General features: G+C 38.8%; 2 protein-coding genes across 2 annotated transcripts in view; both read right to left on the bottom strand.

Annotated features, from left to right (window-relative positions):
* Positions 1–22,745, bottom strand: part of LOC306808623 (connector enhancer of kinase suppressor of ras 2-like) — a gene marked incomplete at its 5' end in the record, with an annotated part of 175,918 nt that overhangs the window by 87,048 nt on the left and 66,125 nt on the right. The window contains one exon of the mRNA XM_079319342.1: positions 11,398–11,561. Coding sequence (XP_079175468.1) covers positions 11,398–11,561 — 164 coding nt within the window. The remainder of the gene's footprint in view (positions 1–11,397; positions 11,562–22,745) is intronic.
* LOC306808552 (sodium/hydrogen exchanger 2-like) overlaps positions 1–22,745 on the bottom strand; it is a 516,475-nt gene that overhangs the window by 25,706 nt on the left and 468,024 nt on the right. The window lies entirely within an intron of this gene.

Raw genomic sequence — 22,745 nt, forward strand, 5'->3', positions numbered from 1 at the left:
CTGAGCAAACTGCACAAAACCTCCTTGGTCTGCTTAATCCTAATGAGCAAAGTGATTTCCATTGTGGAATAAACAAATACTGCCCCTAATTGGGTGAGCCTGAATAGATGGAACATCTCCCTGGTTTGGGTGTGGAAAGAGGGACAGGGATCCATGGGGACAAAGAGAGGAGCCACTGCTGGGGACAAGTGCCCAAACCACAGAAAAGGGTGAGAAAATCAAACTCATTACACACAGAAAAGACTTTAAAATGTCCTGCAGAATTAAACCAGTCCAGACCACTGACAGAGACATTTGTGTGATGGGAATGTTTGTCCTGAACATGCATTTTAAAGTTTTCTCTCACTGTCCTACAGGGTCACACAGTGAGATCCAGCACATTGTGGCACATCACCAAAATAATTTTTGGATAAAGTCTGTAAACATGTGGATCTGCTATTCAGTAATGTAAACTCCTGTCTGCCATAATAGCATGAAGCATAAAGAAAGTGCATGTATATTTAAAGTTCATGCCACTGAGTCTGCTGACCATGCCTTAATTACATTTTCCCCATGTATATTTCGTTTTCCTTTTTTTCCTCCCCCTTGAAGAAATTATAATTAACACCTGAAACCTCCTTACATTTTTCATAGTTTTAGATCCCTCACTCAGCCACTCCTTTAATTTTATTCTGTTTGTAAATAATCTAAGCACCTAAATGTCATCCCAGCTATTTGGCTGTTTAGTGCCCATTCTCACCAAAGCTTTAAGAAAGGAAAATTTTAGAAGAGAGGAGAGCTCATATCTCATTTCAATTGTAAAGTATAATAAATGATTATTTATTATACCCACAGTTATTTCTGCAGGAGTGATGAACCATCAGATTCAGAAACAGGAGAGATTGATCCAAACCTGTGATTTAATTTCTGTGGGAGAACAGAAATTTTCCCTGTACACCTCAGCAGCATCCCTTGGAGCTGTTCCTGACTGCTCTCCCACTCTGCTTCCAATTCACATTTTCTGCTCAGCTCTCACTTCACCAAGAGTTTAGATCTAAAATCCCTGGGACCAAATTTTAAAAATCTGAATTTTTTTAAAAAAATTTGTTTCTAAGCACACTTTTTTTTTTTAGTAAAACCTTAATATCCCATCAGCATGAAATTACAAAACCTTCTCATGACCATCACAACCTCCTGAGAGCCCTGCTGACAAAGTGGTGGGTGTATTCCAGCATCCTTGGCCTGTGCCAAGCTGACATCTGGGCACATTTAACATCTCCAGTGTCAACTCCCAGCAAAACACCAGTGGGGAAATCAAACTGTGGCAGCATTTCCTTTCTGATGGGCACAAAAGGGAGACCCAGGAGGATGGAGGGGGTTTTGAGTGTTTTGTGGCTTCCTTCCACATCCCAAGGATTGCTGCTTCCAATATTTTATTCCAGCATTAAGGATGGAGTGATCTGCATATGGCTTCAATTACAAAACATATGCAAGCCAGACAGCCAGGGTGGCCTGACCTCTTCCATATGTGTAGGAAAACAAGCTCTGAGCAATCTGCTGAGTGGGGATACTGTGATAAACAAACAGCAGCAGAGGATGGCAGGAGATATTTCCTCCAAAACCATATTGGACCATGATCTGCTGATTTCTGAAGGTGATTAGCAATTGCTGCCTGCATGAGTCATTTGCAACCTGCTGTTGCTGCTCCCCAGTGTGCACCCTGCTACTGTTGATATGTCCTGTCTCAGAAATACCTAAATCACCCAAATTCCTCTTTGCATTCCCAGTTACCAGTCCAGGGAACTCCACTGGCAAGGATAAAGCATCTCAAGAGTTTGCTTAGTGACCACAAACTTCCATAATTCATTACTAAAACCTTGTGATCAATTAAACTTTGCTATTTATTTCATAACAGCTTTGTGTAAGAACCAACCATCCAATCCTGAAAAGCCTCATTCTCTCATTTTTTTTTTAAAGTATCACTTAAAATGAATTACAAGGCAGAAATGTAGGATAACAGAGAAAAAGTGATTCAGTACATAATACAGAATTAGAATTTGAATCAATGGTGAATTGTTCAAAGTTCAGGGAATAAATGATGAGCTGGTCTTGGAAATTTTACATCAACACTGACCATTTCTCTTGGGTCAGATATTTAACTTGGATCCCTGCAGAAGTGATAGCTCCACTTAAAAACCACACCAATTCTGTAGAAATATTCCAGATATTCATAACAATTCAGAGCAGCATATAGAAATTAAATTAGTAACAAGATTCGTTTGAATGGGCATTAATGAGAGTATGAAAAAAAGTTCATTTATCTATTTGGATTGTGAATTTGCTGAAGGCTGCTCAAACAACTCAGTCAACAACAGTGACATGAATATGCATGTGCATGCTCAGATATTTGCATGCAGATGAATTTATCCCTGACAATAACTGATCACAGATAATTACTCAGGAATTCAGGCAGCTCATAGACACTGATAATGAAGCACAGTGGTATGAAAAACATCTTACTGGGGATTCATGAAAGAAATTGCCCCTTGAAAATTAGAAAAGCAATTTTTTTGGTAGGAAAAATGTCCTTTTTTTGAACTTTCACTGAGCTACTGCCTGTATTTCCTTGGCACCACTCTCCATGGTGCTTGGTATCATGAATTGCATGGGACTGATTTCAAACCAGATTGATTTGAAAAGGGAAAAAAAGAACTGTTGCTTTCTGCAAGGGAAAGAAGATTTTGCAAATGAAACACACAATGAATACAGGCAACATAGAAAAGAAGAGAAAGACAGGAAAAAAATTAAATGCTAATTTTAAATGTTCATATTGTTTATAACTAAATATTTAAAATACCATTTAAGGAATTGTGCAATTAGTTTTCATTAAAAGACTAAGAATTACCAATGTATTTCATGTGGATTGTTAGAAAGAACAATTTCTTTGATGGTTAAGACTCTCAGTACCTGAATAAACCAAGAAAATATCTGTTTATCACCAAGTTCTTGGGTACCTTAAAGATACATAAATTTTATGTCAGCGTAATAACATTTTTTCCATTTAAAGGGGAGAAGTTTATCTCTTCCTGCACTAGTATGTATTATTCTTCCTTTTTGTTCTAAAAATAGACTCCCCTATCCTCTATAATCTAATATTCCCCTGCTATTTAACATAATTACCTAGGGCTGAATCAATGTTCCATTAGCTGGATGCAGTCAGTGGCTGTCCCTCAGTGCCTGAGGCATCCCAAGGATCCAGGCACTCATCTTCATCCACGCTGCTTTAGCATCCTCTGGGTGACACTGAAGGGGTTAATTTCCCATGGTCTGCACCCTCTGCATTCCCAATCCCTGGCAGGAATCCTCGTGGACTCTCAGTTTCATTGGGTTTGGCTGGGATTGGACAGAGCTCCCAAAATTTGGAGGTGTGGGGGTGGATGGGGAGCACAGCCCCAGAAACTCCCCTTGCCTTGGGAATTGCTCCCTTTGGGATGGTTCTCCCACCCAAATAAATTCACACAGATTTGGTAAATAAACACCTTTCCTAAAGCTGCAAATCAAGGTCATCAGCCCCAGCTGGCTAATGGATTTAAATTCTGTGTTCAGATATTTAATGCAATATTACACAATCAAGTGTTGCTGTGATGCAATAGACCCAAACCCTCTGCTGCTTTCTGACAGAAAACACAAAACCCTCAGTGCTCCAAGCCATGGTTTTAGAAAACCAATATTTTCCTTTCATATGCCCCTCCTGAAGTCTTATTTCTGTGTTTGCAATAACATATCAGAGTGAAAGAGTTACCACTGGGCACCCCAGAATTTAGAATTTAAAATTAACTCCTCCACGACAGATTGGTGTTTTAGAGGCATTTTTATGAAACCAAAGCAAACTTTGCAACATCTGGATTTTTATGCTTTACTAGGAAATTTTTTGTAAGATTTGCATGTATTTGATTAAAAGAAATGTAGAAATCCAGCAACACATTTTTTCATGAGTAAGAGATGACACAGGATGAAAAAATTACAAGCATCCTTCTTTCTAATTGGTTTAGTGTAGAAAGAAAATGATGGAAAAGAAAATGTGAATGCTCTGCTGCACAATTTGTTCATGTGTCACTGCAAGGCTGTTCCATACACTTCACATTGAGATTCTAGAAAAGCAATAATTCATATAAATTAATTGGATATGTCAATTCTAATTGCTGCACAAAGGCTGGGTGAGCATCCTTAGGAGACCACAGGGGATTCTCCACTTTGCTGCAGACAAATATCCAAAGATTTGGACAGTATCCAAATCTTGGCTGGTCTGAGGTTGGGGACACAGGAGAGCTTACACAGAGCAGTTGAGGTTAAAATTAAGGTTAAAACATTAAAGTTGGCATTCCTGCTTTCTGCTCTCCACAGGTATTGGCAGGCTGGATTATTGTGCAGGAAAGGATGCCTGTGAAACCCAGAGACATCAAAGCAAAAGAAGCAATAAAGTCTCTTAACACTGCACCATGCCATGCTGGGGCAGCTGGTGTCAACAGAAACACCATGAAATGGAACAGGCTGTTGCTGTAAAGGTTTTTCTTTTATCCCTGTGCAGAGAAAATGTCCATTTCTTTATCCCCAGCAGTGACTGGGATCATTACCATCACCTTTGGAGAAATCAGACACCCTGAAATCACAAACACAATCCCTGACTTCCAAATCCAAACCTCAAGAGAAATCAAAATTATGTCAGAAATGAGTGTTCCATTAATGACCCCTAAACCAGGGATAGAAGAATATACAGAAATTATAATATAATATTATATTATCCCAACAGTAGCTGAAGTGAATTTCAGACTTAATGCCCTGCCCTGCAGTGTTGGACACACATGGTTTTTAACCCCAGCTCATTACCCACCTATTCATTTGCATAAATTTCTGCTCCTGCACTGGCCTAATAAGGAGCAATACAATTTAATTGCAATTATTATGGGGGCTGTTCTCTGCCAGGGAGTGACAGGAACTCACTGTATGAAAAGGAATGAAATGTTCAGGATCAGAACAGCACTGAACTTACCCAGACACAGAACCAACATGAAATACAGCAATGGATTATTATAAACGGATTCTTTTATAAATTTCTAAATGGAAATAAGTCCATTTATTTCTCAGAAGCATGCAGGAGCTCCTGTAGGAGCCCATTCACCAGCCAAGCCTGCCATGGATTAGGATCCTCCTTCTCACTGGTACTTAAACAGATGCACTTTCAGAATAAAATTACAAGCTTTGGAACAGGTTTAATGCTTTGAATAGAACATGTTTCTCCCCATTTTGTGAAAAAGAATTATTGTGTGACAAGAGGAAATCTCTCAACTATGTCAAAAGACAGGAAGAACAGAAGTCTCTTTCCTCTCATTTGCCTGTTAACACTGTCTTCCTCCAGAGGCAAATGATGTGCATAAATCCAAGGAATTAGCAGCAGTCAACACAGCAAATCTATTTTTCCTATTTTCTATTTTTCCTATTTTTTTTTTTTCCAAAAGCATAAGTAGGAAGAATACAGAAATAGCCTGAAGTAATTTATCTGAAGCTTGATAACCCAATTGTTTGTGGGCAAGAATTGGATGCAGTTTCCTGGATTTCAGCTGCATTCCCCTTTGGCCTGTGTGCAGGAGCTGAAATTTGAATAAAATGCAGCAAACTTGGTTTCTCATATTTCTACTTTATGCACCTTGTGTTATGGCAAGGGATGAAATCCTCACTGGAATACCTGAATGGGATAATTTCCAACCTGTACCTGGCTACAGGATATACACACATCCCATATAAATATATATACATATACATCCCATATCCAGAGGGGTCTGTGTGGCCATGGCTGCTCTCTGGGGATGACAAATTCAGCCAGGATAAAGTTCTCTAGAGAGTCCAAGCCTAAGTTTCTGTTGTATTTAACACACAAACACAAATCCCAAGGTCACTGTTGTCCTAAATTCCTTTTACCCTGTGCTTGGGTACCTCCAAAAATTCTGCTTGCTGCACTTTCATACCACCACTGCTGGTGCTGCTGCAATACCCAAAATATTCCTGCTGTGTTACTGTGGAATAACTGGTATGGAATCAGTGGTCCTTGAAGAGAACACTGAGAAGACATCAAGAAAAATTCCCCTTTACTTTGTTCTCTGCTTAGATCAACTCCCAGAGCTGCCTTTAGTGGGGTGATTTTAGAAAGGATTTCATTTACACAAAATAATGTGTAATTGCATCCAAACTTTCCCAGCAAAACTTTGAAATTTTTATCTCTCCCCAGTAAGACAAAAAAGTAATGCACACTCCTGTAAAATCCTAGGACTTCAGGCTACTCTAAATTGTTTGTACAAACTTAATTATCTTCCTTCAATGTCCTCATCCTAAGAGAAATCTGAAAATGCCAAAATTGTCAACAGACTTTTAAAAGAAAAATAAAAAACAAAGCCAGGCAATTCTTAAAATCAGTTATTTTTACAAGTTGCATGATTTGAAAGGCTAAGAAAGAATGAAGCTGCTAATTAAACTAATCAGAAGATGATACACATGTTCTAATATGTGCAATAATTAACCCACTCAACTCAATGGTATTAATTCAATGTTTTGGCACAGCATAATAAATAACACTGGACTGCCAAAAGCTGAACTTCTGTTCCAGATGAAATTAATAAAGCTCTCTGGATTCATACATGTTTGTGGAGACAAAAATAATGTATGTAACTCATTCCACTGAGGAGATGGAATCACTCTTCATCTCTCACCAAGAGGGATGGCATTCCATTCCAGAGAAAGGAGATTTATTTACATCTACTCAAGCATCTATATATATATATATATATAAAATAAAGATTTAAGTCTAGAATAATTACCTTTGAATAGCCCCTGAAATATGGGTGGAAAAGAAGCATTTGACACAGATAATGACTTGTTAAAAGTGAAACTTGTTTACAAATCAGGTAAAGAAAAAATACTTTCTAATATACTTGAAAAATTGACAAATCAAAAAGTGTATTAGGAGGATGAAAAATTAGAAGGATCTTAAGAGAGATAATTGTAGGTGTGGCCATTAAAATGGTATTAGTTTAGGAAAAACTAGAATAATTTTATTTCAGAAGAACAATGTTATCAATAGATACAGAGGCACTATGAAATAATTCACCTTTCCCATGGTGTGCTTCAAAATAAATCACTGCAAAACACTTTCCAGCAACAAATTCCTATTGCTGTTGTAATTTTCTTAAGGAGATGTCTAATAAAAAAATATGTTAGAAAAGTGATAGGGGAAAAAATTGTTTGGTAGCTGTGTCCCATATGTTAATTTAAATAAAATCCCAAATAAAAATAAAAATAAATCAAACTGCAAACAAAGTTTCTAATCTTTATTTCTCCTTGAAATCTCTCCACAGCACAAGGCCTTGTTTCATAAGTGGAATGGTTGTGAATTAACAGGACTTTTAATTACTTGAGATAAAATCTCTATTGGAGCATTCTTTTCCATTGCCATTCATTTTTCATTCTTTCATTATCAATCTTTCTTCCCACTAGACTGTTTATATTTTAATTCATGCAGGCTTTAACAATATACTGACTCCAATACTGTCCTAAATAAATTAAATTAACTTGCAGATTTGAACAGCAACCCAGGTTGACCTCAAAAATATTTCTTTTTCTTACTTCCACTATATTTTACTCTCTATCAAGAAGTTCTTTTCCCCAAATCCTGCTACTTCTGCAGATCCAGCCTCTCTGCAACAGTTCTCCAATAGAGATCCCAATTAATATTTCAACTTTAATAAAGTTACAGTTCAAATCCAAGTGCCCTACAATTTTTAGTCCCTAAATGTTATTTAGGTCACTTCAAATAAATAATTGCAGAGCAGTTTCTGAAGCAAGAAAGGACTTTGATGTTCCAGATTGGATTTTTTTTTCCCCACAGCCATCATTCCCAATTTTCTTCATAATTAAAGCACAACTCAAAAATGTCTTTCCAGAATGGTCAAAGAACTGAAGCTGAAAGTAAAGCTCACCTGTGACTTTGCATTTCACATGAATTCACCCCTCAGCAAGCCCAAGGTAGTGCCTGTACTTTCTTTCCTACAGAGAAAGTTCCTCTCACCTTTTGCACTCTGATTTTACCCTTCCATAAAGGAGATTATTTTAACATTTGGAATTATTTCACTTACAGGTAAAATAATTCTTCTATAATAATAAAACACTTCTATATCATCATATTGCATGGAATATTGAATACTCTTATTACTCCCTTTTTTACATTTCTTGTATTTTTTTCTTTCCCACTGCAAGTTGTCTTCCAGTGTGGAATCTTTTCTAGCCAGGATTTTTACATGAATTTCCTATCTGAATTCAGCTTACTTTCAAAAGAAAAGTGGATGTAAAAATCATGTCAAGAGCTTATGCACAACACAGCAAACCCTCCCTGCCTTTAATAATTTGCATTTGGGATCTGGCTAATAGGTGGTTTGGGAATGGGAATAAAAACAGGAGTTTCCTTCTTTAGTTTTAATTTCCTCTTGCAGTTAAAATTTTCTTTACAGATCAGTATTTGGTTCTGGGGGAGTTCTCCAGTGCTTGCATCCCTGGAACAGCAGCCAGGGCACCATTCTTGGGGTAACCCCACCAAAACCCCACCAAAACCCCACCAAAACCCCACAAAGGCCAGTGGCACATCCCAGAGTGTCTCAAGGCTCAGCCACCTTTCCCTGGGTTTTTCCTGGAGCAGCAGAGCTGTTCTGCAGGTAAACTCAGCCCAGTGGGAATTCCTGACAGCCCTGGGAGATTCCTGCAGCCCCTGGAGCTGCTGCTGTTCCCAACCCTCCCTGCTGGGATGGGCTGCAGGTCCTGCCTGGGAGAAATGGGTCATGGAACTCGGGCACTGCCCACTGCCAGCCAGAAATCAATCCAGAAATCCATGCATGGAAAAAAAAAAACAAAGAGTTTTCATTGACATGGCTCAGACAGGGCAAAAACAGGGCAGAGCTATCCCAAATCCATCTGGGACAGGGCAAACTGCTCAGGGTGCCTCCCCTCCACCTGATTTTAAGACCAGATTGTTGGAATTGGTGCTGCCCTGCTCTTTTTAACATTAAAAAATGTTGTAAATGAAATTCAAGTGTTTATATTTATGAATCTGCAACCAGAGCTTGTGCTGTGCACCCTGTCCATATTTCCAATACACAGAGTACATTAAAGTATTGATTCCTGGCTGCCTGGCACTCTGTTTTACCTGCCCATAAACTGCATTAAATTTGTTTGTAATGCAATTCAGGGAATCAGGGGCAAAAATATGTGTTCCTTAAGCCATTCTGATTGTAATAAATTCTTATATATTAACTCCTGTTTAGTGGTATAAATAAAATATCAGTGAGCAATTTCAAGTCACAATTTTTTTTCTGGTCACTTGGCCAGCAGTCATATGTTAGTGCAAGAATATATTAATTTTTCAAGTGTTAGCACAGAATAAGAATACAATTGTGATATTTTAGAAATGTTTTTCAGCTCATAAAGGCAGCACCAGCTCCCCTCTCATTCAACTATTGCATTATTCAAAATAATTAAAGCGAGATTCTTAATAAAGCTTTTCCATTACATAGATCCAAATTCTAATAAATGAGTACAGATTTAAAATAGATATTATACTGAGCCTGGCAAAACTTTTCTGTGATCCTGCAAGAATTGAAGAAGATGTACAGAGAGGCAAGGAGAAATGTCAGAAGCAGGAGAACACCCCCAGGAGCAAAGCTGCAGGCAGCAGACTCACTCAGCAGAAAGCACAAGGAACAGGCAGGGAGAGAAACATTTAGAAACAAGAAAAAAAAAAAAAAAAAAAAAAAAGAGAAAAAAGCATTTTAGAGTCAGAGTGAGAAAGGAAAGGAAAGGGCTGAAAGGCAGGAGGTAAAATAAATGATACCAGGAGCTGGAAAATCCCCATCCTGCTTCAAAAGGAAAAGTCAGGTCATGAGACAGCACAGTGAGAGCTGCACTATTGACCAGCAGCAAGAGGCACAGTTTCTGTGCTTAAAAAAGAAACAGAAAATCACAATACAAGAGTCAGCAGGGTCCTCCTTGGGGACACACTTGACTGAAGGGAGATGTTTGTCCAGAGGAAAGTTTTGGGGGTGCTGCTCCCATGGAGAGTCCAGGCTCTGCTCACTGGGCTCTGCTGGCTCCTTTGGTGTGGAAAAAACAAGGAAAAAACTAGGGAAAAACTAGGGAAAAACTAGGGAAAAACTAGGGAAAAACTAGGGAAAAACTAGGGAAAAACTAGGGAAAAACTAGGGAAAAACTAGGGAAAAACTAGGGAGTTTGTGTTCACACACCTGCCCTAAGACATTGCCCTGCTCTGAGCTGTTTCATCTGCAGGGGCAGATCTGGAGGCACACTGAGGTGTTTTGTCATTCCAGCTACAGGAAAGAAGAAGATGACTAATAAGAGGTATTTAAAAATGGTTTTTTCCCCAGATCAAGAGCATTTTACCTCACTTATTTTCTATCTTTCTTCTTACTGCAGTTTCCCTCGAGGAAACAATTCCTTTTTAATAAATTTCTATAAAATAATCCAGTTATTCAAAAGCAGAACTCCTGATAAAGAAGTAAAATAATATGATTATCATATGTAATTTACCTATACAATTTCACTGTTTTGTGTTCTAATATTTTCAATATTCTTTCAACTTTCCATCTGCATGAACAGAAGTTATTTTGTCTTTACAAATAAGTTAATACATCATATTTTATTAGCTGGCTGGAATAAAATAGCAGAGGAAAAAGAAATTCTTTGATATCAAATACTTTGTTAAGAGGTTAACTTAATTAGTAACCTAGTAATTAATATGAACAAATAATGTCCTTCCAAATGCGGGCAGGTTGCTGAAAAAACCCAAACCAAACTTTTAGTCGACACACGTGTCCATAGTTCAGATAAAGTCAATTTTACCACTCCATTCTCATCTTAAAGCTCATTTTAAACAATCTTCCAGTCTAATTAGCATTACCTTCTGGCTGCTTAGTACCATCCTTGTGAATGCTGGCATGGTTAAAGCACTCAGGTCTGCTTGGTTCAGTGCAGTGTGGCAAATGTCAGTGAAATAGGAGGGCATATGGCACATAATTACAGAACCATATGGATGCCAGGAGTGATAGTCAACAGCACTTGAATGCAGGACCAAGAAAGTCAGAGGAAAAGCAATCAAAGACCATCACACATAATCATTAAATGGATAAATTTATTTTCTGTGCAGCTGAGAGAAGCCAGGACATCTCTGTCCTTTATTGAAGCAGAGCCACGGCGGCTGCTTGAGCACCCTGAGATTCCTGCAGAGGAATCTCTACATCATTTGTAGCTTGGTTTGTAAAATTTATAAATGCAGGTGGTGGAGGTGAGTGAGCAGGAATGACTTACCAGTGCACAGAGCAGATCCACTGCTTCCAGGATCAGCTCCTGGTGGCCAATTCGGGTCACCCCCAGCTCCTCCAGCTCCTGGTGCGTGATGTGCAGCAGCTGCTCCCCGCTGATCTTCTCCCTCTCAAAGTTTTTGATGTATTGTTGGAGGCAATCATCCAGGCCTGGGTAGAAAAGCCAACAGCACAGATTCAGACAGAGGGGAAAAAGCCCAATCAGTTCTGTACTCATAAATAAATTTATTGGGATTTCAAACGTGCTGCTTTGTTTGGGGCTGTTATGGGAAACATGCGATGGAAATTATAATTGAACCTACACAATTCAGCACATGCTGCTAAAGAGAGAAGTTTATATTCCTGATGCAATTTTCAACATTCTCAAACATTTTAATTGTAATTCTGAACCTTCATGGAGATGAGGGAAGGACAAAGCAGTACAGAGAGTGACATTATAAAAAAAACTTTTTCTTGTGATGTCACAAAGACCTAAATATAAGTTTATCTTATGATTAGGAACAAATTCTTCCTGTAACTCTTCCAGGGCTCTTCAAGGTCATGGAGTTTGGCTGTCCTGATCAGGAAAAGTTTTTCAGGCTCAACAACCACCCACACAAACACTGCTACACCCACTGCCAGTTCTCACCCCAGATTATCCAGATTTCTGAATCCAAACAACACAAAAATGGTTTTGTTACAGCACCTCCAGCTAAGAATACAATTTTACCCATACACAAGCAATTGTTCCATTTCACCCTGAAACTTGATAGGGTGAGAATAACAAATTATTTTATTTCTCAGACCAGAGAAGAAGCTGATTAACGACACTGAAATATTTTTTTTTCCTCCAATCTTTTTCTGAACCACACATGCCTTGAATTTCCAGCTATGACAATGAATTGAACACAGGGATCCTCTACTGAAAATCTCTCTGAGTCCACAGGGTACATGAGGTCTCTCAGGGCTCCCTCAAGGGCTGTCAGATTCTACAGAAACCTGATGTGCACATGATTTCCTAGAAACCTACAAAATGCACCTTCAGTAACATCATCTACCAAGTAAAGTAAACACTGATTCTCAGTTATTTGCCCTACAGTGATCCAAGTAATTTGTAAAATTACAGAGATGCAGAAATCACAGAAATTATCAAATTGGGCATTTATGACAGAGCTTTGAAATATAATTTCTGCACACAGCCATTACCAAATAAACACCAAGTTTGCAGAACATCTGAGAAAAAGAGTTGAGACGCCATGGATGGGTGTGCTGGGTGTCACCCCTTTACATCTCAATTAACAATTCAGCTGGGACAAAAGGGCTGTGATGACAAGAAGGGAATGAAACAAACCAATGTGTTTGTCCTCAGTCCATAAATACAAGGGGATACATTGAAGTTTCATTTAATTAACTCCTCTTTCAACATGATCCAATTATGTACTCTGCAAACTCATAGTCTTAAATTATGTTATAGATAAAGCTCATTCACCAAGTAAAGTGCACAGCTTTATACCCACTTACACCTATGTCCCATACAAAGCCAGTACAGTGATAAAAATGTCATATTTTATGGTGTAATTCAGAAGTATGAGGTCGTTTGGGGGATTTTTAAAGCTCAAATCAGCAGTCTGTAACTAATACCTAAAACTGTTCTCTATTCTAGAATAGTCTGCAAATAGGAAACAACTTCTCTGCATCTGTTCATTATTTTTAATGATCTCATGAGTGGTTTTACATAAGTATAGTTCAGTTCAATTGGCTGAGAAGTGGTCACTGCAAATTCTCTGTTTATTATTTAACATTTTAAACCCCAAGATGTTGCAGATTTCTGTTCCCTCTTGCTAAAGAAAAATTCTTAAAACCATTTTAGAGCAAAAATTCCAAACAGATTTACTTTTAGTGGACATTGCTCCAGAAAAAAAAAATTCACAAAACTGCTATTAGATATTAAATTATTTTCAACAAAAGCAAATTAATGAAAAAATTTAGAACCAGTGGCCATAACAAGCACTTGTAGCATTAAGAGAGGTTTAGGAAAACCCAGCTGAATGTGCCACACTGTGAGAAGTGTGCAGTCAGATGTATTAAACCTGCCTTTGTGCCAGGGAGAATGTATGACAGCAGAGCAAAAACTCAAATTTGTATTATTTGTGCTGCTCTGTAATAGCTCCCCAGGGCACCTTTACAAGGCATTTACTTACTGGTGCAAACAGTGTGGCAGTTGACAAGAAAATATAGAAATATATCATTAAAGGGCCAGGCTGTCTCACAGAATGACAGCACTTAATAAATACACACAAAAAAAGGAGAGATTTTTCCCACTGCTCTCTGCTTTTCTGTCTCTCTGGGAGCCAGGTACTGAAATGTGAAACATTCCAAAGCAGGAATTCAGCATCAGGAACATCTTTATTGTCAGGGCTCCAATTGCTTTTACATGAAAATATCCAAGATGAAATTAGAAAGGGCACAGAACCAGCTCATGTTGACTCACCCAAACCAAATGAAATATTTATTTCCTCAAGCCACTCAGGTCTCATTAGTGCTCTTTGTGCATTTTCCCCCAGTATCATTTCTGTTTACAGGTAAGCATGAAAGCAGTTCAGATTCATAACCACAAAGAAGGAAAGGGCCTTAGCTCTGCTTAGATGTAGGTAAATAAAATTAACCCTCTATTCCCAAGATACACAACATCAGTGACAGGCAAAAAACAGAAATTTGCAGTTTTCTTGCTGAACATTCTTATTTTATTTGTGCACATCTTATAACTAACCAACATCTCCTTCAGAGTGCAATGAAATGATGGAAGGAAAATTGTTTAAATATGGATGTTTTATTTTAAAGCCATGGCTTAAAGCCTGTGATGAGAAAATTATGGTTGGGGTTTGGAGAATTTTTATTTCTCCAGCCCAGCTGGGCTCAAGGAGTTAACTCACTTTAACAGCAAATCAATGAAAGTTGAAGACATTTACTAATATCTCAGTGTTATTTGAGAGGACAATATAAGAAAAAAGGAGTTATCCATCAGCCCAAGTGAGTCAGCTGGGAAGCAGCTCAGGCTGGACATTGCATTAAAAGCTGTAAAAACTCTTGTGTTCAGAAAATGTAGAGGGAAATGAGGGGAAACACCCCATAAACCACATCCACCTGGAAACTCTGACATTTTCCTGGTGTATGGTTGGATTCCATGATCTCAAAGGTCTTTTCCAGCCTCAAAAATTCTATGATTACATATTCTCTCCATTTTTAAGTTTAAAAAAAAATAATATTGAATCCACATGGACTAGGAAAACTTCATCTCCATATTCAAGAGCAGAGGAAAAGGAAGCAACTTTGATATGTTGACTGCAACTGTGATTTTGCAAATAGAGTGTCTAAAGTCAAGCAAATGTGAATAAAAAGGAAGTAGAAAATAGAAAATTGTTAGGGAGAAAGGGCAGGAAAAGAAGAGCCAGTCAGCTTGAAAATGTTTATTTTTAAAAATGCATAGTTAAGAAAAAAATAATAATTGAAACAGCAAAACAAAGCAAAACCTTAACAATATCTCTAAATCAGATTAAGGTAGCAACTCAGAGCAAACATTACAAAAGAGATGTCATAATTGAGGGCAATAAGGTTCACTGAGATTAAAAACAATTAAAATCTTCCCATCAGTGCAAACAAATGGCAGGTTTGGTTTCCATTAAAAACACAAACATTGTTGCCATGCTATGTAAACATCTGTGCCTTCCCCTCTGCCCTTGGACAGAGATTGGAAATATTACCATTGTAAAATGACTATAAATGAGTGAAGGGCAAGCCCAAGTTGTTGCTTTTTATGCAGGAATGGTGCAGCCAGAGCAGCTCTCACAGGAGAATTCCAGGAGCAATAAAACTGTCAGTGTGATCCATCCCAGAAGAAATTCCTACATGGAAAATCTGTAATTTCCAATTTTTCATTGATCTCCCCATCACTTACATGCATTTATTCACATCTCCTTTTTCCTATATTTTAACAGATTTTTGCAATTTACTGGAAACTATGCTGGTTTTGTAATTTCTCCTAAAAAATTCCTGCCCAAATGATAGGCTTGTTGCTGCTCCATGGGAATTCCCAGGGGGAAATCTGGCTGGAAGAGCAGTCCCCAGGCTGTGAAAAGAGGGGTCACAGGTCCCTGCCAGCTCTGCCTGGCACAGCTCCCACAGGGGAACTCCCTGACAGGGGAGGGGATGCACAACCAGCCCCCCCATAGGAAAATGATTTCAGGTTTTAGGGTGAAAAAGAAGGAAATCAGCTCAGTGGGAATGCACTGACCACTCCTGGCTTCAGCACTGGGAAAATCTCTCTGATTGAGGGTCTGAGAAAGTATTCAATATTTTTTTCCTAATTAAATCATATTTAGGAGCTGAAAGCACACAGCACAACACTAAACCCCCAGGTTGAGGTAGAAATGTCTGGGGGACCTGGATCCAAAGGACAAAAGCTGAAAGTCAGTGGGATGATCTGTTTGCTCAGAAGAATTACACTTTGGCCTGCCAAGACAAATTAATAAACTATTAATGTGCCTCATTTGACTAATAAAAGCTGTAAAACAACACTATCTCTGCTCTTGCAGAATGGTGACTTGTGAAAAATCAACAGATTGAAGTGAAACAGGGACAAACATCAATTTTCAAATGTTGTTGTGCTGTTGTTTCTGGATTCACAAGTCCAGAAAATCAGCTCTTCACTCATAGGAAATATTAAATCTCTCACTACTGTGCTGGAAATTCTCTGATTAATTGGGGAAGGCAGCATGAGCTTCTGCTCCTGTCACAACCTTCAGTTTATATATGCAGATCTGCTTAAATATATCCAGCATTTAGCAACATCCACAGCCTCAATCCAAGTGTAATTTTTACAGAAAGAGAAGAAAAAAAAAAGTTGGGTTTGGTGGGTTTTTTTGAAGAACAAGGGATATTTTCCATATAAAGCAATATTTAGCAGCTAGCTAGAAAGATCTGGAAGGAACTGACTGTTTGGCTGACTGAAACTGGGGAGAATTCATGCCTTTTCCTAAATGCAATTTTATTGAATACACACATCAGTTCAGCCATGTTCTTGATCAAAACCCCTTTGATTTATTACCCTGGGCTCAGGCACAGTGGAGCCTTTCCAATTCTTATGTAACTTGTGACAATGAAAATCATCAGGTGGGTATTTTTGCCAGTGACGTTCAAAAGCTTTTTAAGAATTATTCAGTCCAAATAAAGAAAAGGCATAATCCTCAGGGCCATGTTCACACTAAGCTGACTCTCAAATAGCAGATATTTGTTCTTAAGCTCTTCAAGAGGAAAAATCAAAACTATTTAGAGCATCAAGAAAAAAGGATCTTCATAGCAGCACAATTCAGGAAGAGACAGATGGAACGTGTTTGAAAACACTGTGAAACACCAAGCTTGGAATATTTCAGGCCTCAACTTTCCTAAACTTCAGAGTATATTTGAAATCTAAGTATTGCAGTATTATGCATCTTTAAGCCTACATGTCACAAACCTGACCTAGAGAAATATGAGAAATTATTAATATATAAAGAATTCTAGCTACTGCTAGATTACGGAATTTTTTAAAAAGCACATTTAAAATTGCGAGATGCAGCAGAAATTCACAAGGAAAAAAAAAATCAAAATCCCAATTATTCTGAAAAAAAAATAAAAAAAAAGAATCCCTCAATTCTGGCTTTATGTGACCTTTGAATGCTTGACTGTGCAAGTAGAATGTGTTTAAATGTTGCTTCCCGGCTGAGTTTCCTCTGCGTCACTGCCATATTCACAGGGATACAGATGGATGTTTTAGATGCAAATACAGGCAGACTTGTGCTGCTTGAATTTACAGATCCTCATCTGCATGAACAGGAACTGGGGCGGGATGAGCACTCTGAATTAATGCTTCCCAAGCACCAATTGATACCAAAAAATGTTGGCTTCCATTCCAGGCTGCAGCGTGGGTGGAACCACCCTGGGCATAAACTCTTCCTCGGGTGTCAGGCCACTGCTCCAGGCTGGGCAGCCCATGAGGTATTTCCCTGTTCCCATTTTTCTCTCCAGGATCCACAGGAGCACTGGGATCTGCCCTCTGCAGACACGCTCAGCTCCAGGATCCAGCTGTGCTCTCAGCAGCTGGAGCAGTTCTGCATTTCTGGCCCTTTCATTCCAAGGGCTCCCTGCTCCTCATCCCCTCCATCCTCATCCTGCAGCTGTCCCTGGCTCACAGGACCTTCTCCTCCTCTTAGCACAACATTCTGGGGACTTTTTCCCCTAAGAAAACCCTGTATATCTTCAACTCCCTTCATTCACTGCCAACTTCCATTTCCCCACATCCCATTTTTTCTCTTTCCATGCTTCCTCTATTCTTTTATTTTCTATATGTGAAAAAGAAGAACTTGTCAGCTCTGCTCCTCTGAAACCAGCAGGGAAGCAGATTTGGGAGAGCACAAACTTCCAACCTTGTTCCTTTTCTGTGCCCAGAACAGGTCAGAGCTTCCCTTACAGATCCCACTCACAAAGGGAAAAACTCCTCCAGGAGTAGAAAAATTCACTCCAAGTCCCTAAAAACTCTTGTTATTCCCTTCCAAAGTGTCTCCCCCAATCAGCATCACTGTCCCCTCATCACAGTGGAGATCTGAGACACAGATCAGCCTCCCAAATCCTGCCCCATAAGCAAAACCAGTGAGAATACTACTTCACCACTGTAACTCCATTATTTTATTTTCAGTATGGCTAAAGCAAAGGGCTTTCCTGTAATCTCAGTGCCTGTAAGTCCAGCAGCAATTTTCCAAGATAACTCTGTTATCAAGACAAAAGCTGGCCTCAAACCATCAATGTTTTAAGAGTTCACAGCAGCTGAGAAGGTTCTGTAAGGGGACATGTCAAGCAATATTAATAGCAAACCAACAAACTGCTGAACTAATAAAATTTGATTTAATGATATGCCATCACCCTTAAATTGACATTCATATATATGAAGTAAATGACTTAATATAGCTCTGCCTTCATTACCTATGAATGAATAATAGGAAGTGAAGCCATTCTAACTTTGTCCTCAACATCTGACAGGTGTTGTGGAGCTGTGGGATTACCATGGATTCAATAAACAGCATTTTTAGGAAGCTTGCTGGAGCTAGACCTGAGCACAGAGAGGTTTCTGGTCATGCAGAGAGAACTGATCACATTTTCAGGCACAAGTGTATGCTCCTTGCTGCCACATTTCCCAACTATTTAACCTCGAGATGTGTCACTGCTGCTGTTACTGACAAACTTCTCATAAAAGTGACAAAATCCAGAAGCACCTTAATTAGCCCTGTGTGCTAATGAAAATCTACTTCTTTCCTTAGCCTCATTAATTTTCTCCTTGATGAAGATATAACCACAGCCCCCAGCCATTCCTGCAGCAGAGTCTGGGGGATGCCCTGGAAGTGCTCACGAGCCTCCAAAACCTCCAGGCTTAGACCTCCCATGTAACTGATGAAATTATTCCACATTACAGACTGACTGAGCTGAGGACACTGGGACCCTGAATTTGTTGCATTTATTTTAAAAGAGAAATTCTTTGACCCACTGCAAGCCAAGTGTTTCTATTTCCTGCACTGAACTATGTAAACACAGCTTTATTTTTTTGAGACAGAGTTTGATGGGAGCCCATCCTGACAGAAGTGTTGGTTCCAGTACAGACATCCTGGAATATACATCAAAATTTAAAAAAAAGAAAAACTCTTAGAACTAACTAAAAAGATAATACATTTCTGGCCTTGTGAATGCATCTAGAAGAACCTTCATGATTTATTCTCAAACCAAAATGCAGAATTAGCACAATTAAACTCCTAAATCTCTGTGTGCAATCACAAAAGATCTCTGTATAGGGATATTTCAGGTGATAACAAACATCTCTGGGATCAGTGAGAACACTGAGAAGTAACATCCTCCCTTTATACATGAGGGATTGCATTTCCTAGAAGTGGAGAATTGATGTGAAGGGTTCACATTTCTCATTTTTGCAGCAAGTGCCAAAGGTTGTGTTCTGCTCTGCCAGGGTCTGAGGGCAGGGGCAGAGGAGACTTTTCCAGTTCTCTGCTTCCCAGACTGTGTTTTTGCAGTAACCATTAACTTGCTGCCAAAGATGGCAGGGGAAAAAAACCCCTCTCACTGCAACAAAACCAAACAAAAAACCCCAAACCCACCAGGAGAAAAGAACAATTCTTAGGCAGAAAGAAAAACATCAGGGAATCAGTATTTGCTTCACTAGAGTCTGAGCACACTGAGGTGAGTTTATTTCAGCCAGTTTCCATTTCAGAAAGGTTAACAAGTCTAATAAGGAAGGAGCAGCATTAACCATGTCTCATCTACAAGCACTGATCTTAAAAGCAAAAGTACAAGAACAAATAAATATAACTGAAAGCTCCTTCCTCCACGCTTCTGAGGATTTATCCACTTTATGCTCTGCACAGGAAAGTCTTAATCACAGATTGACCTTCAAAAAACTCCTTTGGTATCACAGAAAAATCAAACAAAACCCTCACGCTGAGGAAGTCCTTGTACAAGTACTACAGGGATATGCCCCATTTGTCCCTGTCTGAAATGTGAAGAAAAAAATTACTGAAGAGTGAGATAACGAGCCTGTCTGAGCTAATCAATAGAGAGGAAGTAACTTGTCAGACAAAATTCATGTAATAGCAAGACAAGACATTTAAAGTTCTGCAAAATGAGTCCTGCCCTAAAAGTACCTCTGATCACTTTGCACCAGGGCTGCACATTAAATTCAGCTCATCATCATATCAAACCCCATCCAGGCACAGGGTCACAGATGCCTCAGAACAATGATTTCCCAGCCAGAACATGCCAAAAAAGCTGAAATTTTCAGAGCCACATCTGCTGGATGTTCACAGCCAACCCAACTGGTGTGGGACAGGCAGAATCCCCAGGTCACATCCTCCCCCTAAAAGTGCAAATACTTGCAAAGATAAGGGGGATAAAGAGCTGACAGAAGGGACTCAAACAAAAAGTGCTGCAGATGTTTCAGTGCCAAAACACATTAATTCTTGTTTCAACCCCACTGACATATTTCACTAAAAATCCCAGATATCAAAAGCACAGCCAAATCCAGCGTGGGTGTCTGGAGTGAAAAGCCCAAACAAATCAGATTTTTGCTCAACCCAATTTCTTCAGCAGCCTCGAGTCCATGACCTAATTCATGAGTCAGAGTTTAGACACCTGCAAGATGCAAATTCCCAAAGCAGAAGGTGGCCTTGGCAATTCCTCTGTGAAGAGCACAGCTCTTCACAGACAGCCCAAAAATCAGATGGCTGCAAGAGATAAAGAAAAGGGGGAGCATTTGATCTTGTCTCAGGGATATTCAGAAGCTTTGGTGGTGGATTCTGTTGGCAACAAATGCTGTGGCTCAGTGGATCTGAGGTTTCACCCACACCTCTCCCATTCCTTTTTTTCCAAGGATGCCACACACAGCACTGCAGCTCCTGTTTATCTCATCCTGTAAATCTGAATGATCTTAAATGAGGCTCTTTCCTGAAGCACTTTGGAGGAATTAGCTCTGGCAATCAGTGGGGAGCTCAGTTAAAAGTCAGGTCGTTGGCAGGAATTGTCAATTGAGGCAATTCCCAAACTACGAATCCATATTTCTATCAATACAAGCTACACAAAACTAACAAGAGCAGGGAAATGGGAAGAAATCACAGAGGAAAGACTCAGCCTGAAAATCCTCCTGAAGAAGCTTTTCCCCTTCCTTAATTTCCTTGATTTTATTCCATGTTTCTGTTCCATGTTGATACCAGACAAATGTTTTCTGGTTGCTATTGAACAGAATGAGAGCTAGAAATTTTTATTCACTTTCCATGCAGTGCCAGATTAAGATAGATTAAGTCTCTGCCTTCAACAACATGATGAAAGATATTACTACATCTTAAATCACTATTATTTTGTGTTTTAATTCTGAATTCTAAATGTTTTACTTCTTGATCTGGACATAGTTTATCCAAGATTAATTTTGTGAAGAAACATGAAACAAGCAAGAATCTTATCATATCTAAAGAACTATGTAGCCTAAAGTCCATGAATAAAATATGATTACATCTCAATGTATAAGAAAAATCCATCCAGCATAGCAATAATTCAGTACAAAAAAGAAGTAAAAATCAAGTGATTACAAAATATTTCAAAGCCATAGGATGACACTGACTTATATGTTTGTAATGAGACTTTTTAAAATGATGATTAAATCTTTGACATGGCAGCATGTGAAAAAGGGACATAGGGCAGGCCTGGAGCTGGGATTTCAATCTCTCTGACAGGGCTGGAAGAACTGCAGAGTTCCCAGCTACCATTCCTAGTTATTTTTATGCTCTGCACAGGTAAATTTAAAGCTTTTCATTCGAGGCATCACACAAGGAGTAAGAGATACCCAATATTAATATGTCACTGTACATGCTGCCCATAAACCCTGTAAATAGAGCTGCTGGTGAGAAGGCAAATGTAATAACTGTACAAATACTCTATTGAGCAGGAGAAATCAATTCTGTGTCAGCAAAAGTAGCACAACATGAAATAATGTTCCTGGGGACATTCCCCATGGCTTCTTTTGCACTTCCCTCACAGCCATTCCCAGTAAAGCCTGAAAAAAGGAAATTCTCTGATTTTTATTTTTTTTTTTTTTTCCATACAAGCCAGAGAACAGAAAGTGAAGAACAGGAGGGGTGAGTTGGCTCCTTCAGCTCACTGAGCAGGTGGTTTGCTCTCACAGGATCAAGCAAAGTCTAACACAGAAACAATGAGCTCCTGGGAAAGGTATTTTATACAGTCTCCTGTATAAAAGAGCTGTGATGAGAAAAAAGCAGGAAAATCAAGACTGAGATAATCCTAAAAGGTCAGATGCATGATTTTCATATTTATGAAGCATTTTTTCTTGAAATCATTGTGTGATTAGCTTTATCTAAGTTGCCATTTCCCTGAACTTTTAGAAATATCACACGAAACAAAGACAACCTCATGCTAAGAAATTAAGATATTATTAATTTCTCCATTAAAATGCATTGTACCACCTACTGCTGCAATTTCTTCTTCCTGGAAGACCACTTGGTAAATTAAAATGTAAATCTGGCTGTTTCAATCCCTCTCAGCACATATGGAAACACTCAGTGCATCCAGGATCCAAGAGGTTTCCTATCCAACATTTAAATATTCAGGCAAAGCAAAAATAAAACTTGAAAAAGAAAAAAAAAAAAGAAAAAAAACTTGCAAGTTCTTCTGTGAGGGTTACAATAGGTGTAATTTATAAAGGAAGTGTTGCCATTTATGACCAAGGGTTCCATCCCTCATGCCCAGCAGCTCTGG

Source organism: Erithacus rubecula (assembly GCF_903797595.1).
Source record: "Erithacus rubecula genome assembly, chromosome: 15".
NCBI classification, from domain to species: Eukaryota; Metazoa; Chordata; class Aves; order Passeriformes; family Muscicapidae; genus Erithacus; species Erithacus rubecula.